The sequence below is a fragment of the Strix aluco genome, chromosome 16, assembly GCF_031877795.1.
Source record: "Strix aluco isolate bStrAlu1 chromosome 16, bStrAlu1.hap1, whole genome shotgun sequence".
Lineage (NCBI taxonomy): Eukaryota > Metazoa > Chordata > Aves > Strigiformes > Strigidae > Strix > Strix aluco.
The window spans coordinates 2,245,415-2,271,656 of NC_133946.1; the positions used below are offsets into that span (position 1 = coordinate 2,245,415).

Here is a 26,242-nt window from a genome sequence, read left to right on the forward strand (position 1 = left end):
TCTTGTTTTTTAACAAATACTTTGTCATGTACTTAAATGATGGCGTCCCTTGAGAAACCTGGAAAAGTACTGGTTTCTGTTATTTGTCAATGAAACATACTTTTCCATTTTTCTACTGAATTTTGTTTGGTGACTTTGGAAAACGTGGTAACTGGTCTCTGACTTTATTTACACACCAAAAAAAAAAGTTTCCCCCTTAAAATTGCTTCTGTGTGGCTTTTTGTTATCCTCTTGTCTCAGTTCTGTGAGTGCTTTGTTTGCTTTTTTTTGTGTGTTTGTGTGTTATGGCAATGTTTTGGAATGATGCTGTGTTGGTAAGAGTTTTGTGCAAATTCTCATGTTTGTCTGTAGGAGCAGCTGGCAGGTGGATTTCAGCGGCTTTCAGGAAGCAGAAAAAGGAACTTTCCAGGACTTCCAACGCCTGGAAGAATCTTGATGGACTAGCAGGTTTCTTCTTAAAGAAGAAACATGAGGGATAAATACAGTTAACTTTAGTTGCCCTTTCTAGCAAACCTAATTTCATGTTGTAGTGAAGTACCGTAGTTTTCCACCTTCAAATGCAACACAGCATATCCTCTCTAACTCCTCCCTGTGATGTAATTTGGCTGAGTCTTTGTTTGGCAACAGCATGCAAGTTTCTCTTCAATTATTCTTTATGGTGTCGTTCTGTATTTTCCACACATCCTTCCAGAAGTGTACTCATCAGAATCATTTCCACATGTGAGCTAATCATTTTCTTCCACTCTTAAAAGGGGCAATCGGTTAGTTCCTGCTGGCTTTCTGTACTGTTTTGTTCTGCTTATCTTCATAGTTCTCACATTCCTTCTTTTCAGTCTGTTTTTATGTATCATTCTAATACAGAACAGTTTTTCTTAAGCCTAACTTACCTGGATGTTGAATACCATTAATTCAGGTCCTTTCTTGACTGTGTTCCTATGTATTGGAGATTGATTTAACTCGGGTGTTGATAAAAAGGCTTTCTATAAAAGGAGTAAATTTATTCAAAGCGGCAGCTCACAAAATAAATAACACTTTTCAGACTGTTTCTTGAATAATTCTATTACACTGGAGGCTTTGTAGGCTTATTCTTGCTATAATATCCCTATAGAAGTTAACCTGTGTGTTCTCATGTTCAGGTATGTGTTTGCTAGGCAAGTTATATGTACACTTAGCATTGAGCTTATCATCTCTTCCCCTTTGTACAGTGCTGGTACTTGTTTGACTCCCTGAATCACCTTACTGTGATCTACTCAGACTTGTAGCAGGATTAGTTTTAATCTAGTTCGTATCTCTGAACAGTTCACTGTGGGGTTAGATAAGTGCCAGTGCTATATGGAAGTACACAGCTGAAAGATGAAGCTAGAAGGTTAACAACTCTTGCAGTCAGGCTTCAGTTACAAAGCGTTAGATGTTTAGATTTACAGCTTCTCTTCTAATAAAAAAATGTAGTAATTCTGTCTCATGAATCTCCCAAAGAGAGGTCTGTGCTGCACTGTAAAAATCCAGGTAGCCCCATATTAGATAAACTAGCCAACTGATTCATACAGTTACTGTTTGTAATCAAAGCAAGGATTGATAGCATTGTTTCTGGCAGTTTCCACTCAGCTTTGTCTCTGTTAGACTAGTCAGGGACTGTATCAATTATATGATGGCAGAAGAGACTCTTACTGGTGAGAGCCAAGTGGTGCAGGTTGGTCTGTTTAGTTATCACTCCAAAAGTCTGTTGCTTGGGAAGATCTTGCTTAAGAAATATACGTGTGCCATTTCTAACTAGCTGCTAAACAGTTGTGTATCTGTGTATCACACTTAACGAAGGTTTGAAGTGACTGAGGGTGGGAGGACTTTATTGACTGGCACTTCCCAGTGCAGTGTTACAGAGAGGTGGACAAATGAATTTTTGGCTTGATGAATAAGGATATCAAGCTGGGTTCAAAGGTAGTTTGATCTATGTATGATGTTAATTATGTAATAACTAAAACTTTCCCAGACTACTTAAAGTGTTTATAGAAAACTGAAAAGAGTTAAAGGAATGAACTATGTTTTGCAAACAACCTGACAGTGTGAGATCAAAGAAATGCAACTAAACTTAGTTAAAGGAGGAAAAAGCAATTCACTGGATTCATCCTTCAGTTAAAGACCTGATAAGGTTGCCTGGTAGGAGAAAATGAAATGAGGTTTAGTAGCTGATAGGTGACCTACTCAAATTCAGACCAGAAAAGTTTGAAGTTTTGAACAAGAGGAACTAAGCTTTGGAACAAAGAAGATAGGAGGAGGGTAATAGATTCTTGCAACATATCAGTTCATCCAGGATATCTTTCCAAAATAAACTTTGGCCTGAATTACAGCATATCTGTTTGTTGTATAAAATAGTAGATGAGGTTGCCTCCTATTGCAGAGGTGATGAGAATACATGATTGTACAAGGGAACAAATCTGAATGAATCTGGGATCAGTATTAAGATTCTTAATAGATCGGTATTTATCTCTCTGCTACCCTGTGCTTGAGTAGAAGGAAGCTGGAGGACATACAGCTTTAACTGCCCTGTGAAGGAGAGGGAGGGCCAGAAAGCCTTGTAGCAGAGAGGAGGGGACCATCTATACAGACTTGCAACCTTTCTTCAAAACAACTTAAAAGCTTAGAAATACTACTGGGGATTCTCATATTGTTTTTCTGTAAGGCATAGACAAAATGTAATACCTAAGTTTTGTTCAGCAATACTAAAAAGGAAAGCAAACCTCGCCTTTGGTCTGTAATCTTACTAATTAAAGGGAGCAAATTACAATGCTTCTCTATTTTGAAATTTCAAGTTTTAATACAGACAATTTGTACAAGAACAAGCACTGTACAAGCACTGATAATGGAGGTAAAAAGAGGGAGAGAAACCTGAGGAGCTGATATTCATATTCAGGAAAACAAAGATGTAGTGATATAACATGAAGATAAAGAAAGGACGCTTACATTTGCCCGTTAAGTTACTCAAGGCAAATATTTTCTCTTTAGTCAGTTATTTCAGAATTTATTGAATGGAAACTTAAGCTTGTACCTCTAGGGACAAAGAATAAATTTGGCACATATGGAATAGGAGACAGAACCCTTGAAGACAGCTGAAGGGGCTTTAGCAGATATCCTTAAAAAACATTTCAGTTGAACACCAGATGAGTGACTGAGGTAAACACACTTACAAAAAGGGTATCTATTTCTCTGTTAAAGACAGGGCAAAATAGTGCATGAGACTCTAGATTATATATTCTGAAGTGAACATTGCAGAAAAATAGGACTCAGAAATATTTATATCTAGTGATTAGTATATGATCCTCTGAAATATGTGATTCTTTTCTATTCTAAGCATGTTTGTCTGGTTGGTATTTTCCCCATGTGTTATCAGTAACAGTTTCCCTGGTTTGCTGGCTCTTTTGGCCTTTTTAAGAGAATTGTGAGCTCTACTTGATTTGAAATTTCATTTCATACTGTAGGCAAGACTTCAGGTGACTGGAGAACGGTGTGCATTAACGTGGTTCCCTGCTCAGTGCTATTGTTTCTAGGCGCTGCATAGGAATTTAGTTGTTTAAACTGGGTTTGAAATTACACTTATGAAAGCAGATACCTAGCTTATAAATCCTATTTCCTGTATTAGACTATTTTTTTCTGATAAGCTAAGCTTTTGTTTGCCTTGCTAAACTCAGTGTAATGTGTACTGACTGAATTTAAATCTTCCACCTGGTGTTAAGTGATGTTATGGTGATAACTGCAGGTTAGTTGACTCAAACCAGAGGTAACCTGGGAAGGTTTTTTTGAGGATGTTGCATACTTTACACTTTCACTATGGGAATTTCATGTATGTCATACTTGTAAGTAGAAGTTACCTCAATTTCTAAGTATTTAAAGGTAGTGTTCTTTTGCTAACACTGAAAGAAGGTCACAGTGACCATTGCATGCTATAACAAAAACCCAGTTCCTGTAGAGTCCTGTCTTGAGCAATGGCTGTAAGTGGCTGCTTGTGAAGAGTAAAATTAGGGCAAGCATATGTCCTCTGATACTGGCCCACAGTTACTTTCAGCTCAGGGACTTTGCAAGCCAGATGTGGTGGTAACCCTCAGCAGAATTCTTTTCCATGAACTGGTCCTACCTCTGTTTGGAAAGCACATGACATTCTAGCCTTCCTGTTATTTGGCAGAGAGTTTCCACAGCCTACCACCTTATGTGTGAAGAGATGTGTTGTTTTCAACCTTTCAACCAAGCTTTGTTTCATGCTCCTGTGACATTTGATGATTCTGTAGACCTTGGTCCTTCCAGTTTTCTGAGCTGAAGAGCACTAGCTTACTTCATTGTTCCTTTTGCAGAACGCATTGCCTGTCTTGTTCCACTGAGTGAAACTAGAAAGTTTTCCATTTTCTAATAAATTTAATTGCTGTGGATTTGTTGAATGTTATCCAAGTCATCCTCCGTACTGTTCAGAAGCTGTAAATAATTACGAGCATTTGTAAGTGGTAACTAAGGGACCGCATTATTAATATTTGGCACAAGTCTGCTACTTGCGGAAATAAGATCATCTAAACCTACTTAAACTTTTTGTGGAGGAATGTGAACTGTCTAGTGATCCTTCCTAGGCCCTTTGGGATTGGACTGCGTAGGTTGTGGAATGTTCTCTTTTGGAATAAAACAATGGGTTGGAAAAACTTCTGCTTGCAACTGTTAGTCAGATGTCCCTTTGCTCTGTATTGTATCTCCTCTTCGTTTGGAGGGGGAGGGTGTTGTTTCATGGGTGGATCTTTGATCCAAGCAAAAAAAAATCATTAAAAAAAAATGCAGCCTTCAGTTTTACCAAGAGTCCTTTTGAGGTGTGTGTGGCTGTGTTTTGTTGTGTTTTTTTTTTTTTTTTTTCTGAACAAGCTTTCGTTCTCTTTTGCCCATGTTTGGTGTTGGCAGGATTTTTTTATCTGTGGGTTTTTTGGTGGTTTTTTTGTGTGAGGATGACACACTGTTCCTCCCCACTTGCTGTATTTTATTTTATTTTTTTTTGTAACAGTCAAGATGTCTGCAAAGCATAAGGGCCCTATTAAGTGAATTGCTGCTGTTCCCTGATCATTCCTCTGCCTTTATTAAGGGCTGTCATGGTTTGGTAATGTGAGATTTTGTTCTAAAATACAACAGCAATTTTAGAACACTTTTTCAGTTTCAGTTGTAATGTAAAAGTACACATTCAAACTTGACTGTTGATTTAAATTAGAAATCATAGATTTAAAAGCCTGTCTGGAAAAATGCAAGTCTGAGGCTTGCATCCAGATCTGTCTCTGGCAGCTCAATGTCACAGGTTTGGAAACTTGGTGGTTCTCAACGTCAGCATTAATGTATAGATGCACAAAAAAGGAATATGTTTATCAGCCATTTCTGTGAAGGGCTTTCGTATTGCTGTAGGCCTTTCTCAAGAAAATAAAGCTTATACTCCCACTGAAGCAATGCGTACAGAGTGGATAGATGTACTCCTATACTGTTCCTGTATATTCATAACTTGTCATTCACAAAAGAACAAACCCCTGAGAAGAGAAAATGTCATGGTGAAGGTGTGGATCAGTAGAAAGGTTTCAGCACACTTTTCCGTGCTCAAACCACGCGGAGATTTGCACATTAGAAACAAATACTGCCAGAGTGCTGTGAATAAGCTGAAGGTGCAGTTAAAGGATGTAACAGCAATATGTTAGCCACTTGCTGCTGTTGAAAGGGACAGTTCTGCGCTTACCCCTCCTCTGGCATGTCTCACCCTCTTGGTTTGCGCTGGTTCTGGGTATCATCTGACCCTTCAGTAAGACGGTTGAGCTTGCTAACCCCCTAGAAGACTGTGCTTTCTCTCAAGTTATTATTATTCAGCCTGATGAGCAGATTGATTCAACACACAGTACAGACAGGCTCTGGGGACTGTATAAAGTCTGTGCTGGAGTACTGGAAGGGAAATCTGGGGGAAGGGTGACAAGGAAGAGAAGAAAAAACAGAGTGAAGCCATCCCTTTGGTGGCACTAAGGGTGTTATATCAGCTGTTCTGTGGAACTTTGCTGTGAGGTTTCAGTATCTCATGCTTATCCTGAGCTAGACAAATATGACTCTTCCCAAGCCATATAGCTGTTATCAAGGTACTTACCACTCTGGACATTAATTCAAAAGACAGGAAATACTCTGCATGGTTTCTCCCTAATCTATCATGTGGTTTGCTCCTCCAAGTCTTACTTAGAATGCTGTGATTTACAAAGCCTCAGAAGCAAAAATTTCCTAGATGCTGGCTTTAGTGAAGTGCACATTGTGTGGTATTTGGGGCTTACCTTGGAGATGTCACACTACATAGAAATTCCAGTTTATCCAAGTAAGAGAGGAAACACAAAGAGTAGATGGTGTTGTGGCAGAAGACGACAAGAGTATGTCACGTACGCATTCAGTACATGGTATGATGACACAACTAGCTTTAGTTTCAGTGTCCTGTTAAAGAATTCTGTTGGTTATCATTTTGGTTTCGCAGTCACTTGAAACTGGTGAAAGGGTGATGTGAGACTGGAAGAAGCTGTACTGTCTTGCTTGCCTTGTCCTGTAGCAGTACTAAGCACTGTTGTTGGTTGGGCGCTGAATGGATAGTCTTCAGCTATAGTAATGCGGCTCATAATTCACTGTATCAATATTAGTGCTGGCCCTAGGGGGTGTTGGGAACTTGCCCTACTTCTCAGTGTTCACTATTGTTGCGGTTCCCAGCTGCTTTATGTGAATCTCTCTGGAGAGCAGAGGATCAGATAATGCCACAGTATGAGCTGTCATAACTCTGAAATGCTGCCTTTCTCAGTGTTAGCAGCAGATCACTCATTTAAACAGGGTTTCAGAAATGGGGAGGTTAGTATTTCTGAAACATTGAACAAGACTGAAAATGGCACGTGTATCTTTTTTTGATGTTTTTGTCTTTGGATGTTTTACGGAAAACATGCAAATGCTAAATTGTTCCGGTGTCTCAGATTTCACTAGTTTCATTGGATTTAAATGGCAAATAGTGTGACTTCAGGAAACCAAACTGCTGAGCTTATTTATGTTAGTGTTTATTGTTACTGCACATATATCAAAGGCACTCCAGGTGCAGAGACAGGTAGCTGAGGCTATTTGCATGAGTGTGTGTGTGGAGGGGTTATTTCCTTAAAACTGGAAATTTGTAAATCTAGGTAGTAATTTCTCCATTTCCACACATAAACTTTGTTAGCTTAATACGTACAGTAGCTATGCCATCATTGTATGTTCTTCTGCAGCTTTTTTTTAACAGACTACCTACTCATATAGTTAACAAAAAGCTGTGATGCTTTCCTATCCAAAAACTAGTGGTACAGTGGGAGAACAAAAATTAAGTTCAGCCTCTAATATAGTACTGAGATAGTCTGAAGGAAGAAATATTGATGTTCATATGGATGTGATACATATGTATTTGACAGCTTATTTCGTGTAAAGTTAAGTCAAAAAGAGCTTTTAAGAAATCGGGGGGAAGAATGAACTTGTCAGGGATATGTGTGCTAGAAGAAACAGTGGAGAGGCAGCTGAGTGGGGAATACCCCAGCTTGTTTCCAGGCAGGCTGTGACTATCTTCCTTTCCCAAGGCTTACTTCAGGGTCCAAGCGAAGCTGACAGCCTGTCAACTTTTCTTTGTCAGGCTGTCAGAGTGGTGAGAGCAGGGACAGCTTCTTCCAGCCAGAGATGGAATTCAGCAGGACCAGAGGGAGTGCACAAAAACTGGAAATGAAAGTGTAAGGTATAAATATAACCCCCTGTGTCTACACTCCTTTTTGTGATATTTTTGCCCTTTTGTTTCTATGCTTTGTTCCCTGAAGATATAAAGTCTTTAGCTATAGTTTGTTGGGCAATAGATCTCTGAATGAAAGGTCTTGCATGCCAAATGCATTTGGGTTTGTTGTAGTAATAATGTGACTGAAAAACAGATTCAACTGTATGCAGTATGTCTAACAATATTTGGACCAGGTGATTCAGCCCAAAGGAAAATGTGGGAAACTAGGTTTGTCACCTTAATAAATGCACTTCAGAGACTAGAAGTGTGTAGTGGTTCAACCTATTAAACTGAAAAATGTCTAACACCCTATAATATATAAACTTTAAAAGTCAAGTGAGGAAATATTACTTGAGGAGTATTAGTCATGCCAGAGCTTGAATGTATTGTCTAGTTTTGATGCCTACAATGCTCCAGTATGAGGACGGGTGAAAAAAATGAAAAGCTGACAAAAGCACAGAAGGATTTGGTGACTGGAAGGTGGAGTAACTAACAGTACTAAAATGGTTCTCTTGTCAGTGAGTGGATTGAGGTAAAGCTTGTTCTCAGTTGAAATCTTTAAAACAAGACATCCTATTGCAAGTTATATTAAAGCACAAGCAGTAGTTACAAGCTTGAGGAATAAATCCTAGAATGGGTTCCATGGTGTGCCAACTCACTGATTAGACTGGATAAGTGTGAGAGTGGGATCTGACATACAGCTTCTACCTTTCAAGTAAATGAGGAAGTGTTTTGCTAGACTGGTATTTCGTATGCATACCTTTTAGAAGATGCATTTGTTAGAACTTCTTGTGAGAGGATTTTGCCTTCCTGCCACTGAAAGACAACTTTAGAGATTATGAACCACAGGAAGAGTATTAGCCAAATTGTGATGATACAGGAGCTTTACTTACCTACAGTAAGGAAATGAAACTTGCCCAGAGCATATCACGGCCATGATACTGACAATGAACAGTTAGGCTTTTGGACATTTGTTCATAAGCTCTAAATTAGAAGATGTATATTTAACTGCATGAAACTTTACTTGTTTGGTTTGGGTAATTGAAGGATTAAGATATCACTAAAACTTGTATCTAAAGCATCTGTCTGCTATAAACTAGTGTTTGTATTTAGGAGTCAGATGAAATCTTGGAACAGAAAGCTGCATCTTTCGGACTGCAAGTGCAAAGGGTAGGCATTCCCAGGTGTGAGTTAAAGCACTGATTTGTAAATTCCCATTGCTTGTGTAAACATGAGGAATGAGTTAACTGGCTACCTACCTGTTATCTGTCTGCTTTTCCTGCTCTGGAAATGTCAGTCCAGGTTGTGTACAGTACTCTTAAGGAGAAATTTCTAATTTTCTAAAAATTTTTGCTTTGAAGTTGACTACAGTGCAGCACAAGATGAGACATCTTATTTTCTTGACAGATCAGAAGCAGCATGTACAACTGGGGAGACTTCACAGAACCACTACCTCCTCAGTTGAGAGGGTTTTTGTGGTTTTTTGGTTTTCTCTTGGTTTTCTTGTTTGTTTGTGTTTTTAAGGTTTCTGATCAAAGCAGTCTGGAAGTACATAAGCTACTAAAGTAGTCAACAATAGCTTTGATTAGGTTTTTACTTAAAGGATATTAATGCTGGATAATTGATTTACCCACACAGTATGATGGATCTCTCTGTCTTTTACACCCCACCTCATACACATCCCCCCCTCTTCCCTCCAAATTGCTTGGATGGCCTAGGGTTGATGAACAAGGATTGCATTCAGTGGTTGTGAAACAGTACATCCTTTACACACTGAAGGCTGGACCTGGCTTGGAAACTCAGTTTGAGAACTTCAACTAAGTATATGTTTCAAAAGTTGAGGGAGTAGATTGTTGTTGTTTACTTTAACTGTGTATGGGTCTGTCATTACGAAAAGATTTTCGTAATGGTGGTTTGCTTCATGTGTAGGTAACAGCCATGTTTGGTAGGTGTGCTGCAGAAATCCCTTGAAACCTGGTCTTCCAAAAAAAAGGAGGTCCATTTCCCTGTGGAAGCAGCTTCTGGATACCTATAAGAAACTGATTTTGTTGTTAAATGAGTAGAGTTAGATATCTGCCCCAAAGAACTTAAAGTTTCTGTTGTCTATTAATTTTAAGTCTTTCCCACCCCCTCTCCAACGTTGAAAAAATAATACTTTGTTCCTTCCCACACAAACAGAGTTTTCTGAAGGGTTGGAATAAATGAATGCTAAATATTACATCTTAACACAGATTTTGTGAACTTACTTTACCAGCATTTAACATTGGTGGACCCTATTTTTAAATGTAAAATATAATTGTTTTGTTGATAACTTACACTACAGAAATTCTGGGGTGCTCTGCTGAACAAAATGTGTGTAGCATTGTCTTTAAGTTGGTTTGGGTTTTTTGTTTGTTTTTTGTTTGTTGGGGTTTTTTTGAAATAAAACACTTATATTAAGCTCAGTCGTCTTCTTACAAGCAGCTGTTCTCAGAATAACTAATTTTTATTCCATTTCAGTTTTATCCATTTCCAGTGAAATCGAACTGGTTGTTTTTGATCAGCAGGACCTGTTGAAAAAAGGTCTCCAAAGGCATGAAGGAGTGTGCTAATTGAGAGTGGATCTTGCATCAATAGTTATACCTGGGTGTAATTTTTAGTGTAATTTCTTACTCTGTAGAGGATCAGCTGTTATCTTACAGATTTTGTATGACAGCTATACTTTTTTGTAAAAGCCTCCTTAAAATATCCATCATCTTGACATTTGAGATGAAATCTGAAAATATGTTCCTAGAATACCTGTGGGGATCTTGGTGTGGTTGTAAAATGTCATAAGGCACCCAGTAAAATGTTTGCGCAGCTCTGAGGCAGAATTCACTGGTTCCTGCTCTAAGTAGAGACATCTGAGCTGGTTACTCTTGTTCTGGCCACTGTGGCTGAGCTTAGGAATTACTTCAGCACTGATATAGTTATACTCAGTATCTAGTGATGTGAGGACTGGTACTTGTTGCTTCCAGAAGTCTATAGAGAGGCTGTGGTTTGCTTCATGTGTAGGTAACAGCCATGTTTGGTAGGTGTGCTGCAGAAATCCCTTGAAACCTGGTCTTCCAAAAAAAGGAGGTCCATTTTGTTTTCCCTGTTGAAGCAGCTTCTGGATACCTATAAGGAGTACTGTACTGGAGGATTGATTATTAAAGCAGGCCAGGTTCCTTTGGTAACAGCAGCATGTTAGTACTGGTTTCCAATAGTGTGCATCACCATCTTTTCACAAGGGCTTCATTAGGTCCCTTGTGATGTTTCCTTTTGATGGCTGCCCAAAGTCATATATCCAAACAGGCCGACATAAGCGTACTTCAAAGAATAAGAGCTCAAAGAGTCTAATCTTGGCTGATGAGAAGCTTATACTAGATCAAGCTTTCAATAATGATTGCAAACTAGCAAACTTTGTTGAAACACTCTTTTAGCTGGGATTCACTAGTAGAGAGGCAAATGGTCTTGAGACATGAGAGGAAATGAAACCTCCTGTGTCTGAGGCCAACCAATCAGTCAGGATGCTGCTTCTGACGATGATACAGTTTCCAGACCCTGTGGCTGTTCTGTAGAACTGTATGATACTTTTAGCTATATCACTAGAGGTATGCACCAGTCCCCTACTAGGGAGGGAAATAATTCATCCATAGCACAGACAGACCCCTTTTGGTCTAAACAGGTTTGGTTCCTGGAAATGGCACGGGTTGGCTTTGTTTGGAGATGGTCCATATCTCCATCCATAAGGCCTTCCCATGGGACTGCACCAGCCTTGAAGCAAAGGTTTGTTTGCTTCACTGAGAGAAGAACATGAGCTAGGATTTTGAGAGGTTGTTAAATCTGTTCAGTTCTCTTTCAAGAACCAGCCTCTTTTCCTTTCTTTCCATGCTGTCTAGAGCTTCATACTTAGAGATGTAGACAATATAAAACACGGAGGAGTGACTGATACACCCCATGGGTGTGCTACCAATCAGAGGAATCTCTAGAGGCCAGAGAAGAGGGTCGACAAGAACCTTATCAAGAACCTTATAAAGTTCAGCAAAGGGAGATTTCAAGTCCTGCACCTGGAGAGAAAAAAACCTCATGCCCCAGTACAGACTAGGGGCTGATCAGCTTGGCAGAAAAGATCTTGGGGGTGCATGAGCCAGTAATGGTGCCCTTGCAGGAAAGAGGGCCAGCAGCCTCCTGGATTGTGTTAGGAGTAACGTTGCCAGCAGGCTGAGGGAAGTGATCCTTCCCGTTTACTGAGCACTGGTGAGACACTGCTGTGTTCCTGGGTCTGATTCTGAGCTCTGCAGTGCAAGAGAAAGTTATTTTAGTTACCACTTATTCTTTTGGTTTTGGAGCCACAGAGAAGTCCTTTGTTAAAATACATGGAAGTAAAGTTTTAAGTACTTACCCTTTTAAGCAAGGAGAGGTGGGCTCTGAGGCCCCTCTTGAACTGGAAGTCTTAAGTGCTCTATGAACAAGATAAAATTCAGAATATTGTCCCCTGGCTCCGTTACTACTATGGCAGTCTGGAAAACTGTGAGGTGACTGTGAGCCATGATATGACTCGTTCTGTCTTTTCTCAGAGACGCTAGTGATGAACAGACTTGGTTTCAGTAGGGGAGTTCATGTGGACAGGATATTAAGAAACTGCCTTTACATTAACTTCCTAGAGCTGAAAGATGTTCTTTGTGCCTGTGGAGCTTTTCTTCTGTTTATTGGAGACTTCTTTTTTTTCGCTATGTCAAAATGATTAATCTTGTAGCTTTGTGGCTGGTTTAAATTCATGGGCTGCTTCCCTCCAGCCTGCTACTTTTTCCTTAGGAAAGATGGGGAGCAGCTGCTGTGGCAGTAAGTCACTTGAGTGGGTGAAGGCTGCGCCTCTGCCCTCCCCAGAGCAGGGGCCACTCGTGCCCTGTTGTGAGGGGCTGGGCAGCCACAGAGGCTGACGTGAGAGGTGCAGGAGGCTGCTGGATCACTGCTGCTCTGTCTGTGTAGTTAAGGACGGGGTCGAAACATGAGCTACTGATGTTGCTAAGAGCTTGGGTGGGGAAGAGTTCCAAAACTCAGACATGGATCACCGGCTGCCAGGGGTTGGCGAACACGCTGATGTGTGAGTGGTAGAAGGATGACCTCAACAAGCAAACCAGGGTAGAATTGCTTCTTTGCTCCAGGGGGTGCGGTGAGATGCATCTGCATGTGAGAGGAAGCCACAGGGCTTTTTATCTTCTGGGAGTACAGAGTGTTCTTGCAAATAATATTAGGGAGTTCAGGGAACACAAATGTGCCATTAAAACAACACAGTATCAATATATCAGGCAAATACGAAGTATTCTGACAGCTGCTCCTTAACTACTGAAGGAAAAGGAAAATACCGCTGCTTTAGTTCAAAGATCTTCCTTTGATTCCTACAGAGTATATCATAGTAAAGATTTTGATGTAGGAACGGCTTGTTTCTTGCAGCAACCATGCCCATGTGTGCCAGTATGCATCTTGAAATCATCTTAGGGATGCTTGCAGTCCTTGTGCTGCTGAGCAGAAATCTCCCACCATTGCTGACTGTGTGCGCACCTGGAGTATCCGTACATCTACACCACCTCTTGGAGAAATACAGATAGTGAAGATACATAATCCTGTTCTGTTTCTTACTAGTTCGTACTGTGACAGTTACCATTGGAGGTGGAATACTGCTGTGAAGGGAAGTAGATGATTTCCATTTTGTAGCTGGTTTTGGTTCAGTCATTACGCATAGGGACAGTGAGTATCTTTTCAATTACTTCTTAGGGAAACCACACCACAGTTTTCCTCTGTCATTGTGAAATAGTGCTTTTAAGATATGAGACACTTCTGATTCATAAAGTTATGAATTGCGTTTCTTTTAGAATAAATATGTATGTATGTTGGAGATAGTTGACTCTTGCCTGGGGGTAACTGAAACTGCTGGTGCTTGTATAAAGAGGTCTTGACTCCCGGATGGGTGCTTGGCAGACATAGTTGACCTACTTTAGCTCTGACCTTGATTTGCTCAGAGGTGTTTATGTACTCGTGATCAGCTTTGCTGCATGATTAAGCCAGTCACGTGTCATCTAACTTTTTTTTTAAGGGATGAACAGTAAGATTTGTTTTTACTGTCTCATTAGCCTTGTTACAGGGGGTTGGAAAAAAATTGAATGCAAGGGAGGGGAAGCCTGAAGGAAGTAGTCCCAAACAGGCTGTGACATGAGACACTGTCATGCGATACAATGATAAAATATTTGATTCTCACCTACAGGAGAATTTAATCAGGAAGTGGACTACATGGCATTTTTTCAAGTAGATCCTTGGAGTACTTTGGCAATAGGCTGGGCATCATAAATGGAAGATTTGAACTTTGCTTATATACATGGGTAACTTTTGTGTTCCTTCTCATAGAGAGGTTTTTTTGAGCCATTAAACAGCTGGCAGCTGGAGCGTGAAAAGATAGTAAAATATTCAGTTTTTCAGAACTTTAAGAAAGCCTTGCAACAAGACATTTCTCTGAACTGTTCACTATTTATTATACGTTTATTATTAAAACATGCTGATTTTTGCTCTGATCATTGGGTTGACATTTTCTTAAATTTAAACCTCATTTCAAGAGACATGCGTGATTCATAACTCATAATGCTAAAATGTAGGACTGTGGTTGTTAGAACTGGGATGAGCATTTGGGACATGATACAGAAGTGGCTGACTTGAAAGGACATTGAGAATTCTGATTTTTATGTAATTTCATTCTGCTTAAATGGTGAAGACACTTAAAATGACTGCTTTGAAACTATCAAATATAGATACTTGGTTATCATTTAAAATAGCAGCACAGTTGAATGGATACTTGATTTCAAGATTTTTTTTTTTTCTCTAAAACTGCTTTGAAATTTTTGTTTTCAGATGAACAACAGAGCAGTTCGGGGTTTTTTTTGCGTTAAAGCATACAAGTGACTTGTACAGCATTCTGATTATGAAGTTCAAATGCTGTTGTAGGCATTCTTAAAGGGAAAGGACAGTGTTAAACTTGTGAACCCTTTTTTTTCCATGTTTGCTTTTTTAAATTCTAGCTCATCCCAACCTTCTGTCTGAGGTCATCATAAGTGGTCCATGAAATTATATTAGGCAGTAAAATATGAGTTCAACAAGTACGCTCACATATAGAGGTGTTCAGGCACTTTTGAAAGTTAATTGTGGGTGGGTTGGGCCAGAAATTTTAGAAAATACTTGTACAGTGCTTGGGTTTTATATTAGGTTCCAAGACTGAATCATGGATGCACACTAATTGGACAGCATGAAAAAGAGGCATTGTAGGTAGTTTGATGTGACAGTACTTTTATCACTGGATCCATAGGGCTTAGCAACAGACCACACAGTTTAGCTGTAACTTCTACACATCAACTGAGGCTGCAGATAGTGTTTTTGGATCTGAACCAAGCACAGAGAAATGGTCAGTGACTGTGGTTTAACTGGTGGCTTGTAAATTAAGCTGCAGTAATCTCATAAACCACAGTAACATAATCGAGTTTGTAGTTGTTGGACTACTTTGAGTAAGAGAAACAGCAGATAACTAGGAAAATGCTGATATAGGAAGAAAATAAGGCCTGATCTACAAGTAACCATAGTAGTGTGAACGAAAGCTTTGTAAAGTAAACTGTGGGTATATTCAATAGCAATTTATAATTTGACTTAAATTTGTACTGATTTTGCTTTGGTCAGTGACCTTTCGATGCCAGCTGGCCTCTTAACTTGCCTGTACCAGTTCATCCACACATTTGCAAATACTTGGCTCCTTTTTCATTTTTGAGAAGGGACCACAGAGAAGTTGTCGTGTGGATGGACAGTGAGCCCTCAGCAGCAGTTTGGAAGCTCTGCTTCTAGAACAATGATCCTCTGTTCAGAAGTTGGTGGTATTAAGGCAATGACTTGCCTGACCTGAGATTTAACAGCTGTGATCCTGACTTATTACTGTAACAGGACCAGCGATTTAGGTTATTTAAACTTCTGAAATAAATTCTGAATTTGATATTCTGGCAGAGCTGATGAAAATTATACCATTGACTTTAGATTTTGTGAGGTTTCTGTTGGCTTATAACTCTTTAACATGTCTATGTATGCAATTTAGTATATCAGTTATAATGTGATCATGTTGACAGAATACTAGTTGGTTGACTTGCGAACTTCTGAGTGTGTTGTGGGAGCTTGCTGATGTGTGTAATTGGGAAGTTTGATGTCATCACAGGTTGGAAAGGCAGTCATGATGTTCACAGATGCATTAACCAGAAAACTGTGTATCCAAAAAACCTTCAGAGATTTTTGCAAGAGGCAGACTTAGAACAGTTTTTAAGTCTTGCGTAATAAGTTTTGCTGGAAAAACATGTTTTGTGTCAGCAGTCTGGAAGGGAAGGACATCCACGTGCAGACCTGCCACTAAGTTTACAGTGTAGTTGAGAGACACAGTTGAGGATCTGAGTTACAGTATGGGGTATGGATTTTATTTAAAACTTGAATCATGCAGGATAGAAAAATGTTTAATTCCCTTTCCTTTGAAATGCCAGTTGCTGTTACAAGGGAAATAAAATAGTAAGCCAAGCCCAAACTGTCTTACTTCTATGGACATGTTAAAAGTGAGGCAGCCAGGAGTGAAGGAATAAATCTGTCTTTTGCACTGTAACAGCAGTTTGACTCATTCTGGTCACATCTGACAGCAAATGTGTTCAGGTCTGATCGTTGTCTGTGAGCAAAGGGGTTGTAGGCAAAGACCAAAGAATGATAAGCAGTGCCCAAAAGGAAGTGATGCTGAAGAGATTCCTTCTGTTCCAAAGCTCGCTCCACTGGAGCTGCACATCCCAACATCTAACCCTTCTGATGATGGATCAAATTTCTATACTTTATAAGGAAATTAAAATTTGATCCTTTTGTAGAAAATATCTATTTGCTGTTGTAAACTGTGTCTGAAGCAATTGTTCTAAACAGAATTGTTTTGAAAGTGTTTTTTAACCTTGCTGGTTTTCTTCCCATTCAGTTTTTTGAAAGTACTTGACTAACAGAATATGAGGCATGGAAGAGTTTTAAGGTGATTAGCTGCCTCAGGCTGAGCATCATCATCTTTCCCCCGGTGGATCTAGGCTTCCAAGACAGACTTTCAGGTAAAAAATCTGTTTCACAGTTGATGCCATCTAGTAATGAATAAACTTTTCACAGGGTTTCTTCCAACAATATAGTTATTTGCAGTCTAGAGGATTAAAATGTGTATGTTTTGGATGAAAAAGCTAATTAGATTTGTTTGTACCTTTATCTAGTAGTCTTAGACCATCACTGGGTTATTAGTTTTTTATTTGTGGGGTCTGCTGTGGTGGAGGTGTTTGTTTAACCTGATTTTCTATGGAAATCTGAATTCTGTTCCATGAAATTCAGTGGAATTAGAACTCTCAAAGCTTATGAACTTTGATAATATGATCTTCAAATGGAGAGACACACTAAAACTACTGTTCCCTGTCAGGGAAAGACAGACAGAACTTGCTCTTTGTGTTAGGTAGAAACAGTTGGCTGGCCAGTTAACATAAGAGTAAACCTGGTTTAGTTAAAGATTGCGCTGACAGTCCTTTAAAACAATTGCATTAGGTGACGTGTTTTGAGAATGGTCATGGTTGGTGTGCAATATTCAACACGCCAGTAATTGGAAAAGGAGATTTTGCCTGTTACATGAAAACACAGAATTGTGATTTTTTTGCAGTTTTTAAGAATATTAAGTTTTGAGATTTGTTTTTTGGTTAAAAATATGTAAGCTTCTGCTTCTATTAACGCAGTGGGGTTTTGGTGGTTTTCTTTTGGTTTTCTTTTTTTCCTAATGTTAGGCAATCCAATGGCAGACCAAAGGATGGACATATCTTCTACAATTAGTGACTTTATGTCACCAGACCCTGCTGACTTGATCTCCAGTTCCCTTAGCACTTCAGGAATGGATTGTAATAGGAAGAGAAAGGGAAGCTCTACTGATTATCAGTAAGTTGGATTTCTCTTGACTTAACACTGCTAAAAAGAGGTTGTTAACACACAATACAGTGGAGGAGATGGTAGAAATCTTTATAGCATTTTTAAAATAACCTTTTCTTGACAACCTGTCGTAAAGGTTTTAATAAAGAAAAAAACTACTATGCATTAATATTTAATAATAAAAATAAAGCCTTCATCTTGGTGCAGCTAGAATTGAGGGCTATCGGATGACGCAGGGCTGAAGAAAGAAACCTTTGGCTGATGGGGGGCGGAAATTAATACTGATGAAGTGTACAGTGTGAAGGTTGAATATATTGCCCATTTAGATATAGAAAATAGAATGTCTGACTAGCGGGAGGGAAGATAATAAAGTCATTAAAAAGCAGAAGTAAAACTGGGAATAGTTCCTTTTCTTCACCTATTTTTTTGCCTTTTTAGTCACTTCCTATCAGTGTGATGCCAACCTTTGCCTGATGAAGCTATTTTAGTCTCCCAGTTGAACATGAATCTGAATAGCCTCTGGTTTGAGGCAGTAGATCTGCCTTTCATTTAATCAACTGATTTAATCTTATATTGGTCCTTGACTGTAGGCTATTATTCCTGACAAAATAAAAACTTCGTTTCTTCTGAATCAGTGCTAGAATGTGATTTTTGTTTCAAGGAAGCTGCTTCTCTTTAAGGGAAGCTTGCTGAATAGTTTCTCTCTTGGGGCAGGTATTTGAAATAGAAAGAAATCACATAGTCATAGTGAAGTTTGCTAAATTTCCAAACGTGTAAGGTCTTCTACACTAGGTACATCAAGACCAACCTACTTACTCTAAGTAACTATGCAAACCTCGTATGTAGTGTAACTTTACAAAGTCTAGCTGCAGGGTAACTCGTGAGTGGGTCCCATCCCTTATTAATACAGCTACATAGTCCATTTTTATGTCACTTAGCACAAACTTTATCATTGTGGGCCTTTGGATTGTTGGCAGTTCTTTTTACAGGGAGGGGTGGAATTTTTAATCCATGCTGAGCATGACAATTAAGAATTAGGTTCCCTGTGCATAGCACTTCTTTTTAGGAGAACTTATGCACAAAACTTTTAAGTACTATTTAAAGACCACAAACATACTGCATACGTACCTTCTCTAATATGCATTTGGTCTTCCCGAAAAGTACATGACCCTCTAGTTGAATTGACTACTACAAAATTCAGTGAACAGCCTCAATCTTACCAACTTCCTCTTCTCTAGAAAGGATTTCTCCATCTTTATTCTTCTGGGTAGGAAGCATTGCTCAAGTCCTCTTTTCCAAAAGACAGCTTGCTCTTGTAAGTTATAATTCTGCCCTTTAGGTTGTGTGTGCATTTTTTTTAAAATATGTGAAAACAGTTTCCTTGAATCCTAAGTAAAATAAGTTTACAACAGCTGTCCACATACCACAGTTCATGTTGTATTGCAAAGGAAATGGTGGCTAGTGAATATTCCTATTTTAAAATAGAACTTAAGGTAGACTTCCTTGATACCTCCTTCTATATGTATGTATTGGTAAATGTTCAGAAATGCTACTGTTCAGCTTTTGCTGCCTGTTAACAATTTGTTTTTTACATAAATTGTCTGAGTGTCCAGTTTTACGCTTCATTTACCAGTGAAGTCAGGGAATAAGGAAGGCAGAACCTGACTGTTTTAGTGTGGTTCTTCGTTCACCTCTCAAGTACAAGCAAGCATACTGATCAGCTGTGCTTTCAGCTCTCCACACCAGCTTCTGTTTAATTCTTTCTGCTGCCACTTCTCCAGGAGATTCCTGTCCAACCTATTGCTGTCACTTCAGCAAAGGTTGTCTGTTCTCCACTACGATCTGTTTTAGTCAAATGCTGGAATCCAAGACTTCATGCACAGGTCTATAAATAGTTCATTTATTTTTTGGGAGTAGTGTTTTCAGTCAAAATAGTGCACGATAAGAAAACGAACGATCCTGAAGCATTTGTAACTTACCTTGTACCTCTTTTAGATTTTTGCTTTCTGGGTTTTTCGAAGGCTAAAATGAATTACGTCACAACAAGCATCGTGTAGCTGAAGGTGGCATCACAAATGGAAAACTGATGCCTTGTTTCTAAGTCTTATTCTAGACCTGCATGCTATTTCTTTGTGAGCATCAGCAGTGCTGTGAGACATTGACTAAGATAGCAACTCAAATGTGCAAATTGAGTCATGAAGAAAACTTTTTTAGCATTATTCAAACTACTTAAAAAAACTAATCACAAAGATAATTGATTTAAAAGTGGAAGGAATAATATATGAAAGACTACCATGTTTATTTTTAAGAAGGCTAATATCCAGTGTTGAACAGGAATAACTAGTATGTTAATAGCTAATATGAGATTTTTCATAAGGCTTTTATAAAATGTAGCCTCTTAACATGTTAAAGCTAAGTGGTGTTTCAGATCACTTTACAGTCTTAAAGTGATGCCAGCAGTTAGCTTGCATGTAGAAATTCTGTTTAATTTCCTTATATGATAAAGTCTGTATAAAGTTAAGAATTAGGACTCTAGTACTGACTACCAGAAAATGCTCATCTGTCCTGCAGGGCAGAATCAAAACCAGAGAAACTTGGGATACAATTTTTTTTATTATTATTACTTCTGGCCTTAAGAGTCCTCTGAAATCCCCTTTATCAAACTACAAGGGCTACATGCATAAAGCACAGATCTTTCATTTCTGAAGATGAAACAGTATCTCAGGGATTTGCATAACATACTTTAGGTTAGTTGTTTTACTAGTTTTTCACATTAAATGTAATGAACTATGCCATCTTTTTTTTAAAAAGCAGAATTATTCTTTGGGGAAGTAGATTAAATTAAGCTTGTTTTCTTAGAATACGTTCACTGCTATTGTCTGGTTTTCATCATGCTTTTCATTTCAAATAGAATATAAATTAGCTTGAGAATTTCAACCGAAAATACAAGACATTATTCTTATTTCCTGTATGTGGTGTACTTTATTTTTCTTTCTTTTCAGACTTGATGGCTTTCCTTTTGAGTAAGTATATGTATTTTAATAATTGGTTTAACTTGAAAAGGCAAGTAAAAACATCTTTTTCCTCCCATTTACTTAAAATTTGCAAGTGAAAATTAAACCAGAATAAGCCAGGCTTAAGAGTGTCTGTTTAAGCACAGTTGTACAGATTTATATATATCAAAACATTCTCGTCCAATTTTTTTTGTCTCACAGTGCTGTAGTCCTAGACTTTCAACTTTTTTTACCAGATACAGCTATGAAAACTTATGCTTTCCTCTCCTCCTTATTTCAGTAGTTATGGTTAGAATATTAAAATGTAATAAGGGGGATCTTTTTTATTCTTCGTGCCTCCTTCCTTTTTTTTTTTTTTTTTTCATGTTGAGACAAAAGTAGGCCATGTATCCATGCTGAAAGTTGTACTAATTCAGAATGTGCCTGGTTAGTTTCATACAGTCTCTCATTCTGCCCATGCATTTGGCCGTCTCCAGTGATTTGTTGGTCTAGATTATTACCATCTCTTACCCCAAAATCAACTATCATAAGGCAAACTAAAGTGTAGAGCACACAGGCATCTGCACAAAGTAATTCAGGGTCATTTGTGAATTTTACGGTGGGCACTTTGATAAGCGCCTCTGGTTGAACTTTATAGTAAATGCAAGTTAGTAGCCCTATTTCTGATGAAGGCATGAAAAATATCTGCTTTGATATGTCCTTTTTTTTTCCTCTAGTTAACTGAAAGACATTTTTATAACAGATGATATCTTTGAACTGCAGCATGTTTTGCTGTCAAACACATCAAACTGTTCCATTTTGTTAGCTCTGAAGGAGACACAACTAATTTAAGAAAATGCTTTAATACTACAAAACCCGTACAACTTCTTTAGTCCTTCCAGGTTCTCACTTTTATATTCTTACTTCTGTATTTCTGATTTAAAGATAACAGGAATACTTAATTCTAATTTTATGGTAGTTTGATAACAGTTTTGCTAATCCTGCTTAATTTGTGATATATTCCTTTATTCTGTTTCTGCAGGGAAGGTATGGATACAGATAAGGATGATCAACATGGAAGGTACTATTGATACAGTCACTAAATGTTAGTTCTGCAGTAGTGACACAGGATCCTGTGTGTAGATACCCGTTTTCAGTGCCACTGTGGTCATGTGTCCCAAATTGTTTATTTGCTGGGACAAAGGCTTAAGACTGTTTAACAAATTAAAACAGACAAACAAAAAACCCCACAGTTTGAGTAGTATAAACAATGGTATTTTCTGAAGAAAAGTTAAATGAATATTCAAATTTTTTAAAAATTATTTTAATGAGGATCAGTAGGTGTGTAAGTTGCATTATAAGAATTGGTTTTACTTTTTTCAACACTGTAACTTTGTGATACCATTTTCCAACAGATTGGAGTATACAGACCAACAAGGCAGAATAAAAAATGCAAGGTAATACTCTAAACAAACATATTGAAAAGAATTGTCTCTTGCCTTTTGCCATATATGAACTATTTGCATGTGTTTCTTATCCTGAAAATAATTTCTAGCTTTGACCTCTTATTTTTCCATATCTTTGCACTGTTAACATTTTTCATGCATAAAATGCATATAGTTTTGTGAAAATACTAATTTGGTAGGTAACTGGGGTTTAGTCACTTCATTAATTGAGTCAATTGAAATTGAAGTCTGCATGTACCTGATAAGGTGTAACATTCTTCTTGTTTCTTTAAAAACTCAATAGTGGGTTGTAAAAGTCTTAACAGTGATTCCTTAATATGAGAAAATACAAAACAAAAATTAAATTATTTAGCGTTTATCATAATTTTTCCTGATTAGGAAGAGTTTAGTTCAGAGGTATCTCAAATACTTCAGGTGGAGAGCTATAAGGATGAGTGGAAGACATTGCCACAGCAAAAGGTAGTTGTAAATACTTAGTACCTTCAAATAGTATACTGATTACAAATTCTTAATTGAATGCTTTATTCAGTATTCATTTGCACTGGAATTTGCTTATCTGTGACCTTTATGATTCTAGATATGTTTCAGGGTACATGCTAAGAACAGAAGTGATGTACAGTAGAAATACCTAGATAATTTTGTACAGTTCAGTGGATTGTTTCAGAACTGAGGATCCAGTACACTATATGGCCAACATTATATGTGTTTTCTGGTAAATTAGGACCATGTGCTGTAGCCTTTCCTATTGCTTATAACTGTTACTCACCCAAATAATGAACATAAAATGTCTGAATAATTCTGTATGTGGATGTCCTTTTCATGAGGGTAGGAAGGTAACAATTACAAGGAGGAGGTTATTTTTTGTGGGGTTTTTTATACTGTATTTGGGGATTTTTTAATATGATTTATTTTCTCATGCTTTTCTGTTTTTTCTTACCACCTTCACTTGTTTAGGGAGGCTCATAGTCAAATTGAAAAAAGGCGTAGAGACAAAATGAACAGTTTCATAGATGAACTGGCATCTTTGGTACCAACGTGCAACGCTATGTCTCGAAAGCTGGATAAGCTCACTGTGCTGAGAATGGCTGTCCAGCATATGAAGACATTACGTGGTAAGTTGATTGGGGGTAGAGGGGGAGAGGGACAGGACAGGACAGGACTGGAGGAGGACGGCAAAATGGAATTTCCCCCAAGCCATACTTTTTCACTCCCTTTCTTGCCCTTTTGCCAAAAAGGAGTAAGTTAATACATTTTGGGAGGACTTCTCCCCTTTATTTAGCATTTGATACTGCGTGTTCCTTTATAGCTTACTTGTTCATAGTCCAGTATCCTGATCCAGCTAGGAAATTTGTGGATGAGAAGAGAAGAATTTTTCATCATCAGACCTGATTGATCATCATTGCTAGATTCAACAAAAGCAAGGCAGCTGAGGCAGGTGGGAGGAGGGAACAAAGGGCTTTAGTGGCTGTGCACAGTTCGATCTTGTGTAGCACTGAGCAGTGATCTTAAGCAGGCAATGTGCAAAACTTGTTGGATAGAGAGGTTAGATTTGAGGTGTAAGTAATATTCCTACAGGACTGCTGAGGTTTTGTGTTCATACCTTTAGCTCTGTGTGAAAGACTGGAGAGTACTTTCAAACTTCAGTTTTAGTCTTTCTAACCAGTTTCTGTTACAAGCCCCTGAAGGGAAGCATGGAGGTTTGGAAGAGTTGGGGTTGTTACAAGTTTCTGTATGTCCTAAAGCTTCATATAAGGGTGAATCAGTGCTTGGGTACAATCAGTGATGATGGTGAAAGCTTGAGCCTTCAAGAAATACGCCCTTGAGAAAAGATAGTGATGCAGCTAACTTAAAGAAAGAGTCACTGTTCAAGTTTTCATAAATCATATTTATCCTAGTGTTTTTGAAATGTTTTTTTCTGCCACTGTCATTTGATTAGGTTAGTCCTTCGTAGCACTTCAGTGGTTACTAATTTGACTCTCTTTTGTCTTTATGAAGCGAATAGAATAAGAAGAATTAATCTTTGATAAATACCTGCTTCATTTGTTGCTAATTTTTGGCTTTTGGCATTGTGAGATGATGTCATTGTAACGCTATGTTTTGTCTTTGGCATGAAATGAGAGAACTGGTTTGTAAGTTCCTAAGTGACAATCTGTTTACATGACCTTGTCATGTTTTACTAAGTTCTAAAGAGAAGAAATAGTTTGAAGGTTTTTATTCTTGAATCTCTTATTTTTCATTTCTGAGATTAGACCATAAATCAAGGGCAGCATTCAGGTTAAAAAATATATGAAGGAACACTTTTATATCTCCGAAGGCATTTAATTTGCATTACTACAAAGTGCAGTATTTGCATTTTAGCAAAAAAGCTTAATCCTTTAAGTTAATACCAACAGAGCTCATATTGATAGTAAAACCAAAAAACGACTTTCGTTTTAAAGGAACACCTGCAATGAGTAACAGTATAAGGAAGAGTCAAAGGAAAATTGCCCCTTTGTGTGTATTGTTAAGTTTGTGATATGGGGATTGTTTATTTGTTTGTTTTCTTTAGGTGCTACAAACCCATATACAGAAGCAAACTATAAGCCTGCTTTTCTATCAGATGATGAATTAAAACATCTTATTCTCAGGGTATGTCTCAACTTTTAATTAAGAGATATTAATGGCTGTGAATGTAAGTCTCCCAAGACAAAACACCAGTATTTTTCTGCCTTGTATCTCAGCTTAAGAATGTTCTGATTATGGAAGATAATGAGGAAATCTGCAAGACTACTGCATGAAGTCAGTGGGTTTTAACGAGGACTAGTGTCTCTTGATTTAAGCAGAAAGATTTAAGAGGGACATCTGACGAAACTGGTATTTTGATGGTAGCCATCAGAATCTTCAGTTATTTCATGGAATGAACCAAAATCGCATAAATTATTTTCTTGCAGACTTTCTGCAATGGGCTACCTTGGCACGATTTTCAGCATACAATGATACAGTGAACACCTTTTTTTGAGGTCACTGGTGTAACATGACTTAGTATGTTTGGCTGCTTGCTGTATACTACTTTTATAGCGTGGAGAGTATATAGCATTTGTCAATAGTTAAGCTCTTCTAGTAGCTTACACAACTGTGTAACTTGTGAAGCACCGCAGTGTCCAGATGCAGCATATGCAGAATTTAATTTCTGCAGCATTTTCACTCTAAAACTATAAAATTAGGGCCTAATCCTGCACGCTTGTATGTGACTGAAAAGGAGTACTGTTGAAATGGGAATTACTTGCCTACAGGCACAAAAATAAATATCCAGGTTATGTTTTGTTTCTAAAAGAGGAACTATGGAATAAATACCATTAAAATAACAGTTTAATTTGAAGGCATTATTAAACATAATCATAATATTATTGGACAAGACATAGATTCTTTCTTCCCATAGAAGTGATTTTACATTCTGGGCATGATGCCCAGAATGATGCCCAAAATGTTTGCAGATGCAAAAAAAAACTTTATTGTAATTTCATATCTTGCCTGTTGACTCAGTTATCTCTGAATGTTAAGAAGGCTCTCCTAGTGTAGAAATTAAACTGTATACGAAGTGTTTTTAAAGGTTATAATGATGCAATGAGGATGTACAACTTAGTAATTTACTTTTTTCCCTCTTTCTTCCTAATTAGGCAGCAGATGGATTTCTTTTTGTTGTGGGCTGTGACAGAGGGAAGATACTGTTTGTTTCAGAATCTGTCTTCAAGATTCTCAACTACAGTCAGGTATTCTTTTCCATTTTAAGTAATGTTAGGCCTTAAAAGATGGGAAAGCTTTATTTATGATTATGCATTTATATGGTGGGGTATTTATGTGAATAGTCTGTCTTGAAAGCTGAGATTTGTTGCAAAGAAAGAAGTTTTCTCTGCCATGTCGTTAAAGAAGATCGTTTCTGGTTTCCATTCAAACTAAGGAGGTGAAAATGAACTAAATTTACTTCACTGATTGATGAATTCTGATCAGGG

The 26,242-nt window shown here is 38.0% G+C and overlaps 1 protein-coding gene across 10 annotated transcripts in view; it reads left to right on the forward strand.

Annotated features, from left to right (window-relative positions):
- The window catches only part of BMAL1 (basic helix-loop-helix ARNT like 1), a 52,326-nt gene that overhangs the window by 9,479 nt on the left and 16,605 nt on the right, over nt 1–26,242 (forward strand). For 5 of the 10 annotated variants that reach the window (XM_074842389.1, XM_074842393.1, XM_074842388.1 and 2 more), the window contains exons 2-9: nt 16,824–16,947; nt 17,656–17,803; nt 20,797–20,817; nt 21,830–21,868; nt 22,203–22,244; nt 23,208–23,365; nt 24,802–24,881; nt 25,910–26,002. In XM_074842389.1, coding sequence (XP_074698490.1) covers nt 17,664–17,803; nt 20,797–20,817; nt 21,830–21,868; nt 22,203–22,244; nt 23,208–23,365; nt 24,802–24,881; nt 25,910–26,002 — 573 coding nt within the window. In that variant the 5' untranslated portion in view covers nt 16,824–16,947; nt 17,656–17,663. Of the gene's footprint in view, nt 1–7,749; nt 7,766–14,158; nt 14,179–15,426; nt 15,448–16,823; nt 16,948–17,655; nt 17,804–19,215; nt 19,678–20,796; nt 20,818–21,829; nt 21,869–22,202; nt 22,245–23,207; nt 23,366–24,801; nt 24,882–25,909; nt 26,003–26,242 lie in introns of those variants that run through there. The other 5 variants (XM_074842396.1, XM_074842391.1, XM_074842392.1 and 2 more) reach the window with 5 other exon arrangements.